The sequence below is a fragment of the Notamacropus eugenii genome, chromosome 1 (genome assembly GCF_028372415.1).
Source record: "Notamacropus eugenii isolate mMacEug1 chromosome 1, mMacEug1.pri_v2, whole genome shotgun sequence".
Classification (NCBI taxonomy): domain Eukaryota; kingdom Metazoa; phylum Chordata; class Mammalia; order Diprotodontia; family Macropodidae; genus Notamacropus; species Notamacropus eugenii.
Genome location: NC_092872.1, coordinates 58065862 through 58079317, shown reverse-complemented (window position 1 = coordinate 58079317; position 13456 = coordinate 58065862). Strand labels below are relative to the sequence as shown.

The 13456-nt window shown below is 40.6% G+C and overlaps 1 protein-coding gene across 4 annotated transcripts in view; it reads left to right on the top strand.

The window, feature by feature from the left end:
- The window catches only part of CREBBP (CREB binding protein), a 170751-nt gene extending 159132 nt beyond the window's left edge, over positions 1 to 11619 (top strand). For all 4 annotated transcript variants that reach the window (XM_072603295.1, XM_072603278.1, XM_072603285.1 and 1 more), the window contains exons 26-31: positions 80 to 193; positions 726 to 891; positions 1657 to 1824; positions 5725 to 5886; positions 6421 to 6702; positions 8289 to 11619. In XM_072603295.1, the coding sequence (XP_072459396.1) occupies positions 80 to 193; positions 726 to 891; positions 1657 to 1824; positions 5725 to 5886; positions 6421 to 6702; positions 8289 to 10439 (3043 nt within the window). In that variant the 3' untranslated portion in view covers positions 10440 to 11619. The remainder of the gene's footprint in view (positions 1 to 79; positions 194 to 725; positions 892 to 1656; positions 1825 to 5724; positions 5887 to 6420; positions 6703 to 8288) is intronic.
- The last annotated feature ends 1837 nt before the right edge of the window (positions 11620 to 13456 follow it).

Here is a 13456-nt window from a genome sequence, read left to right as displayed (position 1 = left end):
TTCCAACTTTGGCCCCAGTGCGGGTGCTGACAAAAATTTTGAGGCAAACCTTGAATTTAAGTTAATCACTTTCTCCCAGGCGTGTCTACATATCATATCTGGATAGTATTCATTTCTTCCGACCCCGTTGCCTTCGGACAGCTGTTTATCATGAAATCCTAATTGGATATCTGGAATATGTGAAGAAACTGGGGTGAGTTTCATCTGAAAGAAGTATAGAAAAGAAAGCAATCTTCATTTTCATTTTTACGTAATTTCCATTATGCTGGGGTTTGTTTTTTTTTACAATTTTGAGTGGATTTTTTTTTTCGTTGAGGGGAGAGGGTAATTTCTTATTTTGATAGGGCTAAACGCTAAATTTTTCTCTCCAGAGTATGTCCTCTATCCTCCTTTGAACCGTTTTTACTAAACACTGAAATCATATGCATTTTATAACCCATAGATCCTTTAGTGTAGTATATTTAAGTTCTCTTAGCAGTCTCTTCCCTGTTTCTTATTTTTATACTTTTTTTCTGCAACAGTATCTCACTCCTCTAAACCTAGGATTGGTATACCCAGTTATAAATTAGGAGCTGGGAATTTCATGGACAGAACTTATTATAAATTTACTCTGAATTCCTCCCCCTTGACGGAAACTATGAACTGCTTTGATATGCACAGGTTAGAGTTTTTATAGTCCTAAATGGATTACTCCAGTTCTGTTGATGAGTCTGTGTATCCTACAGGTATGTCACGGGACATATCTGGGCCTGTCCCCCAAGTGAAGGAGATGATTACATTTTTCATTGCCACCCTCCTGATCAAAAAATCCCTAAACCTAAACGACTACAGGAATGGTACAAAAAGATGCTGGACAAGGCCTTTGCTGAGCGCATCATTCATGACTACAAGGTACTTAGTGTTAAATTACATTTCTTTTTATAGCTTATTCTCATGTATTACATGTGCTGTCCTCACTTCGCTATTTTCATTCATTTAGGAAATTTTATATAATGTCTATAATGTGGATGAGTATAATATGTAACACATTATGCTAGATAATATAACAACAACAGCATACGTTTATCTGATTCTTTATAGTATGAGAAGCACTTTGCTTACAGCATTTTGAAGATGAGGAAAGCTAATACTTAGTAAGGCTAAAGGGGCTTGCCTGGAGTCATTTACCAAGTAAAGTGGTTGATGCTGGAATTCCACTGGTAGTAGTCTGACTCCCAGCAGGGGGGCTTTTTGGCACTACATCACAGTGCCTTTGTCATATGTCTATTTCCTTCAAAGAGGTTGCAGTCTAATGAATGATAAGAAATAAAGTTTGATAAATGTAATATGTTTGAAGAGAAGCATAAGTGTATTTCATTTAGAGTAAGTTATTAAGCATTATATAAATATATTTATTCAGATTTTCATTTGATTTTACAAGAAAATATATCAGATTAAAATTTTTGATGGGAAATTGCTTCTCATACAATTTCTGTAGTTTGTACACCATCGGTGGGGCAACAATTACATTGTTGTCCGGTATACATAAAATATCTTATCTCATTAAAACATTATTTATGATCATCAATAAATACTATCTGAATATTGATCACTGCATTGCAAATAGAATAGTTTTGTAGTGGAGACCACATTATGATCTTGTACTTCACTCTTTAGGACATTTTCAAACAAGCAACAGAGGATAGGCTTACAAGTGCCAAGGAGCTGCCATATTTTGAAGGTGATTTTTGGCCTAATGTTTTGGAAGAAAGCATTAAGGAACTTGAACAGGAAGAAGAAGAAAGAAAAAAAGAAGAAAGTACTGCAGCTAGTGAAACCACAGAGGTAAATACCGTGTCATCTTAAGGTTCGATTCTGGCCGTCTCCAACTCAGTTGTTACTGACCTTAGCAGATGTTGGGCTGAATTTAGTAGTAGGTACTCAGAAAGTTTTTGAGCAAGAGAATAACATGATCCAAACTGCTTTAAGTGTAATTTTGTCCACTGCGTGGCGAGTGAAAGGGAGAATAGAGGGAGCCTGGAAGTAGAGAGGTCTGTTAATGGTCATCAGGCATAAGGTGCTGACGTTTGAGCTGCAGTGAGGAGAGGAGCAAATAGATGTAATCATCAAAGCCTGTTGACTGTTGTTTGCAAATAATTCCTGTGGGCAAATAGGCAGGATTATTGAGGCACTTTAATAGTAGTCCATTTGCCTTTCATTTTGACTTAGATCATTTTTTCTGCTTATGATAACAGTCCTTCATTAACTACCCATTCACTGTTTACTGGTCAGCTGCTACTCTTGTTATCCATGCAACCTACAAGTGTTTTTTAAACTCGGGTTATATGTAAATGCTTTATGGTATATAGCATTGCACAGGATATGCTCCCTGCCCCTCAGGTTAAATCTAATGGAAAAGATAAGACACAAAATATAATGCAGTATATATTGTGTCATATGAGCGGTACAAATTAAGTTCTTTCAGAGTGTAAGATACTAGCATGAACATATCATCACTACATTTAAGGTAAAATTTGAAATTTGGGTTTTATTTTGTTAACTAGCCATATGTGAGTGACTGTTTCAGGTACAGAGCATGATATGAGCAAGGGTTCAGAAGTGATTACACTTGCTTCATGTTTAGAGCATGATCAGTGGTCCATATCAACTGGAACAGAGTTCAGTGATAATAGAGCTGGAAAGGTAGTTTAGGACCAGATCGTGGAGTCCTTGAATTTGAGATTGATAGACTTTACATGTACCTTATTCTGTAGGCATTTTAGGAACTGTTAAAGGTTTTTAAATAGGGTAATTTTCAGGAAGATTATGTGATGGCATTGTTTGGAAGCTATTAGAAGAACCTCCGAGTCTTTGGGACACCATTCCTTCTTCCTTCTCCTCCTACTTATCTAACTGTTCCTTCTCTGTTTCTTTTGTTGGATCCTCTTCCACATCATGCCCTCTCACTTAGATGTCCTTCAGAGTTCTATCCTGGGCCCTCTTATCTCGCTATACTACTTAACTTGGTGACTTCATCATCTCCCATGGATCTAGGTTATTATCCCCTGTGCTGATGGTACTCAGATATACCTCTCCTCCCCCAATATCTCTGCTGACCTCCAGTCTCACATTTCTGGCTGCCTTTCTGACATCTCAGAATAAATTTCCAGTCGACATCTTATTGTCAACATGTCCAAAATGGAACTCATTACTTTTTCCCTAAAACTTCCCCCCTCCTAACTTGCCTATTACCATTCAGAGTGATGTTATAGCCTTCTTTGTCCCTTTGGCTCACAACCGAAGCTCACAACCTCTCACCGCCGTCTCCCCCCACGAGAACTCCCCCCATCTCCCATCTGTAGGCAAGGCCTTTCTCTTGAATGTTGCTCTCTTCTCTCCTCTAACACTGCCATCGCTCTAGTGCAGGTTCTCACTGTCTCCCTCCTTGACTGGAGCAGTGTCTGCTGATGGGTCTGCCTGCCTCAAATATTCCAATCTACCCTTCATTTTTCCTTCACCTGCCACATAAAGGGTAGGTCCCACTGTGTGTCACCCTTATTCAACAAACTCCCTATCACCTCCAAAAGCAAATGCAAAATCCTCTCTTTTGCATTCAAAGCCCTTTATAACTTAGCCTCCTCAGTAACATTTATTAAGCAGTTCTCTTCCAGACACTGTCCTGTGCAAAGGTGGGAGAGGAGGGAGAACAAAGACACACACAAAAAAAGACATTCCCTACCCTCAAGGAGTTTGCAATCTAACAGGAAAGACAGAACACAAAAGGAAGCTGAAAAATGGGGAAGGGGGAGGGGGAAAAGCTACCTGAGTCTGGGGCATGGTAAAGTCCCAAAGAAAGTGTGGCCAGGTGACTAATGAAGAGATGTTTGAGCTGAACTCTCACTTTAAATAGAGGTTTGGTATACATGACCCCACCCTCCAGTCAGAAAATCAGAAGGTGGTGATGAGTTGCAGTATCACGGCTGATGAGATCTTAGAGAATGATGAGATCATCCTAAAAAATGAGCTTCCTAGGACATGAAGAAGTCCCAAATCACTGTGGCTGCTTCAAGACTTTTTCTAGTCTTCTTATACGTTGTCCAGTCTAATACGTTTTCCAGTCTTTTTATACCTTAATCTCTGCCACATACTCTTTGATCCAGTGCTGTTGGCCTCCTTACTGTTCCATGAACAAGACACTCTGTCTCTAGCCCCAAGTATTTTTTCCATCCCTGGAATATTCTCCTTCATCTCCTCTTACTGACTCCCTGGTTTTCTTTGAAGGCCCAGCAAAAATCTCATCCTCAATGTCTTTTGCTTCCTTTTGTATCCCCAGAGGTTAGCACAGTGCCTGGCATATAGTGGGTATTTCATAAATGTTTAATGACTGGCTGAACTAGGGTAGCAATTAAGGAAACTGTAAGAAAGGATCATGTCCATATTTCGAGACTTTAATAAGATCACTCAGATTGTAATTTGTAGGATCACAGAATTTGAGGATGGGAAGAATTTGAAAAATTGAATCTACCTCATTTTACAGATGAGTCTGAGGCTTAGAGGTTTAGAGAACTATCATAGACAAGTTAGTGATACAGCCACAGGTCTAAGAAGTGCCAGGGTTCTTTCTTTTCATACCATATATAAAGGCCTTATTTTACAAATGAGGAACTGAGAACCAGAAGAGATCAGAGAACTTCCAAGCCAAGGTCACATTCAATATTTAGTTAATCTCAGTGGCAGAACCAGGATTCAGATTCAGGTCCCCAGAAGGCAGACTCAGCATTCTTTATATTGTGTCACATTTGTGTCATTTTACTGAATGACCAGTTGTGTCCGGTTGATCAAAAACAGTAGAATTAGATACTCACTATTTCATATTCTAAAATGAAGTTCTCCTATAAGAAATGTTCAAATGTATTTAAAGTAGCCTTGTAAAGTTAACTGTTTCACAAATTGTTTTTAGTTGCTTAATCCCTTTCCAGAAGGGTGTACAAGGAAGCAAAGGGTATAAACAGCACAATTTGTTAGATATGATGGGTTTATGGAAAGAGAAAGACGGATGTACAACATACTTTTGAAACTTATTTTTCAATAATTTAGATGGAATGGAGTTGGATTTAGGTAAAGAAAATGTGACAGTGTCATTAACTATTTAGCAGTGATGGTATTTTAGAAGAGGTAGCATCCTTGCTTGACAAACCATAAGAACAAAATTCTGTGTATATGGTCGCTTCTAAGTAAGCAGAGTAGGGGAGGTGTTCAAGGGGCTGGAGAGAAAGGGGGAAGCTCCTACGCTTGGCGAGCTATGTCTAGTAACAAGTTCAGGCTGCTGTCCTAACAGGGAAAGTGTCTCTGGTTTTGTATTTTCCAACTCTTGTACTTCCAGTATCTTGTATAAACTCTTACTTTGGTGGATGGTTTAGGGATAAACAATTAAAACAATATTGTTATCATCGTCAGAGTTTAGTGGGAAAATTCCTAAATAGCCATTATGTTTTTTGGGTAAAATAAATAAAACTGGAAAATTTTGTCACTTAGTATGTTACTGCTCTGTTCAAACTCTTAAATACCCTTTTTTTGTTTTCTTGTCAATTATGCTTCCGTTGACATCGTAATGGATGGATTCAGCCATGAGAGTGCATGTTGTAGTACCTGAAAGTGCCCAGCTCTTCTAGGCAGCCATTGGTTCCTTTCACTTATCCCAGCATGGGGAGGGCCTGGTTTAACCGCTTTGCAATGTCCTCCTAGGGCAGCCAGGGTGACAGCAAGAACGCCAAGAAAAAGAACAACAAGAAAACCAACAAAAATAAAAGCAGCATCAGCCGAGCCAACAAGAAGAAGCCCAGCATGCCCAACGTGTCCAATGACTTGTCTCAGAAGCTCTATGCTACCATGGAGAAGCACAAAGAGGTAAAGCTGCAGGTGCAGCCTCAGTCAGACCTGGAGAACCCACCGAGGCCAGACTGCGTCGTAGCAAGCACAGAAATGTTGCACGGTGTTGTTCCCTACTAACGCTCTGAAGTTTGCGTCTTGTTCCTTGGTTGTGTGATGAGATTGTGTTACAGAGAGGTCACATGCTAATATAAACCCTCACACCAGCCTTAGAGATCAAAAGTATCCATTCACTCTGGAGGAGTGTCACCAAACAGCAGTGCAGTATATCATGGATAAAATAATTTCTCCCAAAAATGAACTAAGTCAAATGAAAACTTTGATCTTCCATTGATCACCTACAAAGATAAATGTTAGAGTAGTCCTGTTCTGTAGTACCGCCTTCTTTTCAAATGAAGACACTGGAGTACAGAATATTTAAATAATGTTCCATATAGCAGAGTATTGATTAAATCTCTATCTCATTTCCAGTTTTGAATTTCAATCCCCTCACCCTCATGTCCTATTTAATACTGGTGTTTAACTTACATTACTGTTCTCATTTAACTGTAGGTCTTCTTTGTGATTCATCTCCATGCTGGGCCTGTAATAAACACTCTGCATCCCATTGTGGACCCTGATCCATTACTCAGCTGTGATCTGATGGATGGGCGTGATGCCTTCCTTACCCTAGCCAGAGACAAGCATTGGGAGTTCTCCTCATTACGTCGATCCAAGTGGTCAACGTTGTGTATGTTGGTGGAGCTACACACTCAAGGGCAAGATCGTTTTGTGTACACATGCAATGAGTGTAAGCACCATGTAGAAACCAGGTGGCATTGTACAGTCTGTGAGGTGAGTATTAGATGTTTTTTTCCTCTCATCTATATAGTGGTTCTTTACTAAATGGGTTGCCTTTTTTGATTTCTTGCTTCTTCCTTTCTTGACAAAACATTGCTTTTGGCAATAGTTGCTTATATAATATTGGATCAGAGAGTTCAATTCTGTATCCAGCTACTCCAACTAAATTTATTAAATCTTTATAATTAGGTCACTGAGCTTTTGTACAGATCAGTGTGCTAAAGTTGTCTTCTCTAAAGACATCTCATAAAGTTTATTTTAACTTTATTAAGGCAATGGATTTCCTTAGAAATGCTATTATAAGGAAGACTTTTAATATAAACACAATTTAGATTCGTCAAGGAAGAGAAAATGTTTTGACAGGATTGTTGTCTTGTGTTAGGTGGTATTCCTGTGTCTAGTTTTTGTCATAAATTGGAGAATGCAAAAATATATTTCTTCAGTTTAATATTTGCCCTTCCAGTTCTGAAGACTGGCAACAACTTACTTAGAAGACTGTCTTTTTTTTCCAGTCACATCATACTGTAGTTAATGAAATTAGCACATGGACACACCATCCCTGAGACAGTTATTTAGCAGTTAGAAGGGAAAAACTTCACCCTTCACTCCCCACCTCTGCCCTTATCTTATTATGTAGCTTTCTGATGACTTGAGGGAACCAACTTCATCTTTGCTAATATTACCCATCCAAATCTTATGTTAGTTTACTGTGGGCCCTTCAAAATAGGACAGGGCCAGCAACCTCAAGGACATCTTAAACTTGTCAGCCTCATTTTTGATAAGTGTAGAGCAGGGAGCAGTCGCTAGGTAGATTGAAATAGAAATTAATACCTTATTAATAACTGTTAGCAATTTTCTATATCTATAATGCTTTTTCACGTGATTTGATTTTACATAATTCTAAATATAGAATAGCTATGATTTTTTGAGCAGAGTAGTATAATAAGACAGTGGTTGTCGGTCTTTTTAAGCCTGGTAGTTGTTTCTGCCCATCCTCCCACATTTCTACATTCTCTTAGGAAAAAATGAATCCTAGAAATGTGCTTTATTTTTAGAGTGTGTGTGAATGTGAATAAATGTGCAGTGAGTTTAATATCTCTTAGTGTAAATTTTCCTCTGTGTTAAATGTAAGAAATGAACTTAGATGAACTTATAGGCCACCATCAACTTGATGGGACAGAGTTAGAGTATGTGTGTGGTGATAGATTTGTGGTGACAAATTAATTATGCCCTACTGAAGATCCCCAAGCAGTTTAAGGACCACTGGATCAAGGTGATGAGGTAATGCTAACATGTAACATGTTGTGTTTGTTAATACAAAGTTTAACCTAGCCTGTCTTGCTTGAGGTGTTGAATCACTTTAGTTAAATTAGAATAACCAAACAGTAGTAAGAGTCTTTGACTCATAATTATAAGAATTGAAATTTATTGGAGTTGATCATATTTTGGAAGGGAGAGAAGATGAAGAAATGTTGGTCATAGTTATCAATAGTAGAGTGATATGCTTTATTTTCTTGTCTGTTGTCTTACATCACATTATGAAGCTGATTTCCCTTTTTGGTCTTTTTCTTTATTTAAAGGATTATGACCTTTGCATTAACTGCTACAACACTAAGAGTCATGACCATAAAATGGTTAAATGGGGCTTGGGCTTGGATGATGAGAGCAATAGCCAAGGAGAACAGCAGTCTAAGAGCCCCCAGGAATCACGGCGTTTGAGCATCCAGCGTTGCATCCAGTCCTTGGTCCATGCCTGCCAGTGTCGAAATGCAAACTGCTCTTTGCCTTCTTGTCAGAAGATGAAACGGGTTGTTCAGCATACCAAGGGCTGCAAGCGCAAGACCAATGGAGGCTGCCCAGTGTGCAAACAGCTCATTGCCCTTTGTTGCTACCATGCCAAACACTGCCAAGAGAACAAATGCCCTGTGCCATTCTGTCTCAACATCAAACACAAGCTCCGGCAGCAGCAGATTCAGCATCGTCTGCAGCAGGCTCAACTCATGCGTCGACGAATGGCCACCATGAACACCCGCAATGTGCCTCAGCAAAGTTTGCCTTCTCCTACCTCAGCAACACCTGGTACCCCCACACAACAGCCAAGCACCCCACAGACGCCTCAGCCTCCCCCCCAGCCTCAACCTTCACCTGTCAGCATGTCACCAGCTGGCTTCCCCAATGTGGCCAGAACACAGCCCCCAACTACAGTCTCCACTGGAAAACCCACCAACCAAGTGGCAGCACCACCTCCTCCTGCCCAACCACCTCCAGCAGCTGTGGAAGCAGCTCGGCAGATTGAGCGAGAAGCCCAGCAGCAACAACATCTGTATAGAGTCAACAGCATCAACAATGGCCTGCCTCCGGGGCGTACAGGCATGGTGAGTCAAGCTGTGGGGCCAGTGAATCAGATGCCTCAAGTTAGCATGAATGTTCCCCGACCAAACCCAGTGACTGGGCCAGTGATGTCTAACATGCAGCCAGGCCAGTGGCAGCCAGCGCCAATTCCCCAGCAGCAGCCAATGGCAGGAATACAGAGACCTGTCATGCCCATGCCAGCACAGCAGACAGTTGCTGGGCCACGGATGCCAGGAGTGCAGCCCCCACGGAGTATCCCACCCAATGCCTTGCATGATTTGTTACGGACACTGAAATCCCCCAGTTCACCACAGCAACAGCAACAAGTGCTGAATATCCTCAAAGCAAATCCTCAACTAATGGCAGCTTTCATAAAGCAGCGAACAGCTAAATATGTGGCTAACCAGCCTGGAATGCAGCCTCAAACCAGTATCCAGCAGCAAACTGGAATACAGCAGCCCATCATGCATACACAGCCTGCTTTACAAAACATGAGTGCAATGCAAGCAGGAGTTCAGAGGCCTAACGTCCCCCCTCAGCAGCAAGGAATGGGAGGCATGAATCCCCAGGGACAGGCAATAAACATCATGAACACAGGGCATAATCCCAGCATGGCGAGTATGAATCCACAGTACCGAGAGATGATTAGGAGGCAGTTGCTGCAGCAGCAGCAGCAGCAGCAGCAACAGCAGCAGCAGCAGCAGGGGGCTGCTGGGATGGCTGGCGCAATGGCAGGACATGGCCAATTCCAGCAGCCTCAAGGACCTGGGGGGTATCCCCAAGCCATGCAGCAACAGAGGATGCAGCAGCATTTATCCATACAGGGCGGCTCCATGGGCCAGATGGCTCAAATGGGACAACTGAGCCAAATGGGCCAGCCCGGCCTGGGGGCAGATGGCACCTCCAATATTCAGCAAGCCCTGCAGCAGCGAATTCTGCAACAGCAGCAAATGAAGCAGCAGATAGGGTCCCCCGGCCAGCCTAATCCTATGAGCCCACAGCAGCACATGCTCTCAGGACAACCACAGGCATCTCATCTCCCTGGCCAGCAAATAGCCACCTCCCTCAGTAACCAGGTGCGGTCTCCAGCCCCTGTCCAGTCTCCACGTCCCCAGTCCCAGCCACCACATTCCAGCCCATCACCAAGGATACAGCCCCAGCCTTCACCACATCACGTCTCACCCCAGACTGGTTCCCCCCACCCAGGACTCGCAGTTACCATGGCTAGCTCCATGGATCAGGGACATCTGGGTAACCCCGAACAGAGTGCAATGCTTCCGCAACTAAACACCCCAAACAGGAGTGCGTTGTCCAATGAATTATCCCTGGTTGGTGATACCACAGGAGACACACTAGAAAAATTTGTGGAGGGTTTGTAGCATTATGGGAGCATCACCTTTTTTTTTCCTTTTCATGTTCTTGGACATTTTGTACTGAAAACCCAGGCATCTAGGTTGTTTTTTGATCCTAGATGGAACTGCTACTTCCAAGCCATGGAAGGACGAATTGCTGTTTAAAGAAACAATACAAAGAATATATTTTTTGTTAAAAACCAGTTGATTAAATATCTGGTCTCTTTTTGTTTTTTTTTTGTTTTGTTTTGTTTTTGGGGGTTTTTTTGTTTTTTTTTTTTGTTTGTTTTGTTTTGTTTTTTGGGGGGGTGGGGGAAGTGGGGGTGGTTTTGTTTGGATTCTTTTTTTTGTCATTGATGGTGACTCATGTCTTTTTTTTAAATGGGGAAAACCAGTTCATTATATTCATATTTTTTATTTGTATTTTCAAGACTTTAAACATTTGTGTTTAAAAGTGAGAAGAAAAAATAATATTCAGAACTGATTCCTGAAATAATGCAAGCTTATAATGTGTCCCGGTAACTTTCTGATGTGTTCCGGGAAGATTTCTTTTCTATAGTGAACTCTGCGGGCGTTCCAAGTATTACCCCTGGAAGATAGGAATTGACTCTTGCGTGCGCACACACACACACACACACACACACACACATACACACACACACGCATACACACACACACACACACATACACACACTCACACACACACACACACCCTATACATACTGGCTTATGCCAAAATCCTTGTCTTGCAGATGTAGAAATTGTTGCTTTGTTTCTCTGATAAAACTGGTTTTAGACGATAAATAGGGATGATCACTCTTAGACCGTGCTGATTTTAATAGAGAAGAAACATTCTTTTCTTTCTTCTATGTGAAACTTGAAATGAGGAAAAGCAATTCTAGTGTAAATCATGCAAGCTCTATAATTACTATAAATAAGAAAATCCAAGAAGATTCAATCACTGTATAGAACGGTAAAATACCAACTCATTTCTTACTTATTATATCATATTGTTAAATAAACTGTGTGCAACAGACAAAAAGGGTGGTCCTTCTTGAATTCATGTACATGGTATTAACACTTAGTGTTTGGGGTTTTTTGTTATGAAAATGCTGTTTTCAACATTGTATTTGGACTATGCATGTCTTTTTTTCCCATTGTATATAAAGTACTGCTTAAAATTGATATAAATTACTGAAGTTTTTAACATGTATTCTGTTCTTTAAGATCCATGTAAGAATGTTTAAGGTTTTTATTTATTTATATATATTTTTTGGATTCTGTTCTTTGTAAGACATGATTCTGGTTATTCACTCATAGAAGCAGCCTGGGGCATTGGTAGTGGTGGCCTGATTTATGACATATCTAGGTAACATGTCCGGTGAAGAGCAGCCTTTTTAGAGTATCTTCTTGGGAATGAGTGAAGCAAGGTCAGTCTATATCCCGTACAGTTAATGCTTACAGTTATTCATAAGTTATGTAATAGATAAATAACTGTTTCTTTAAAAGGGCCTTGGATGAATTTTTTTTTTAACCCATCCTACCTACTTTCCTTAGCCCTTAATGAAATTCTGGCTGAAGAACCTCATCCAGTTGCTTAAGTATGGGTAGCAGTTACTGTTCCTGAATAGGAGATCCAGGCCTGGTTTCATGAACAACCAGAAAACTGGAAGAAGGTTTACTTTAGGTGTTGTCCTTGGTTCCCAACTGTTCTATCCGACCATTTGGCTCAAAGTAGTACTATCTGCATTAAGAGTGGTAATTCTAGACTCTTCTACCTCCAGAGCTCACCTTGATCCATTCTTATAGTTGGCTTTTGCTTATCTGGCGCAGACTAAATCACATATTCTTGTTGAAGTGTTCAGTGTCTGTTTGGAACTGAGCCAAAGGAATAAGATTCTCTAGTCAGGGAATTTGCCAAAGTTCACCTTTCTTCCTACCAATAGTCCTATAACTAGCCCCAGGCCAATGATTAAACATGGCCATCCCTGTACTCATCCAAGTGGCCCTGTTGATCCCCTTTAGGTACAATTGCAGATGCTCATAATGAGTGGGTTGATCATATAAATTCTATGATTACTGTAAAAATTGCATACACTTCAGAGAAGGATCACCAATGGAGAGACTTCAAGTTAGACTAATCTTGTTTAGTCTGCTGCATCATAGGTTGCTAATGACTTGAATTCTGTTTCTCCTAGTATCCCCAGTCCCAAAATGAAATGGGAATTCTAGATCAAGTGGGTTTTCTGTGGAATAAAAATCATGGCCCAAATATACTCCTTTTGGCCCTCTTGTTTCTGGAGATATTTTCAAAATGCTTTGTTTCAGAATCTAAATCTGAGGAAACTTTCCTAGTAACTTAAACCTTGAGATCCACTTTTGCACAGTGTTCCATGATTTGAGTTTTAATAATGTAGATTAGTTGAACTAGACTTGCATCAGAAAAGAATGCAAGAATCCCTCCCCCAATACCCCAGGTCCCCACTGATATAAACAATGCTTATTAGCAGTGCTTAGCTTGCTTAATTTTTACATATTTAGCCCCTGCCAGTATTACCTTTTTACTAGTGGGACAGTATCGGACAGTATATTAAAACAACAAAGATAATTGTAGCTGATGATTTGTGAAACTGGAGAGCTGTTGGCCCCATACTGTGAATATGGCATACTCCCACCTTGTTTAGTCTTTCTAACCTGTTAAATGAAGAGCATTTCTGTTCAAGGTTTTTCTGCAATTCGAAACTCTTTGTACCAACTTCAACATCTTTGGATTCCTCATCCCATGCAACTGTCTTAAGCAATCAAGATGTCAAAAGATGGGGCTGAGGGTGTGGTCAGTGGACACTAACCCTGAGCTTGTCAGAAGGAAATTGCTGTAAGAAAGATGGAAAGCCCCAATGCTGTGTCTCATGCTGTATACTTAAAGTGGGGAGGGGGGGAGGGGGAAAGTCCTATATTTGTGATCAAAAAGAGGAAACTTGAAATGTGCTGGTGTTTATAATAAAAGCTGGTAAAACTGCTTGGATTCAAGGATGGTTACAATT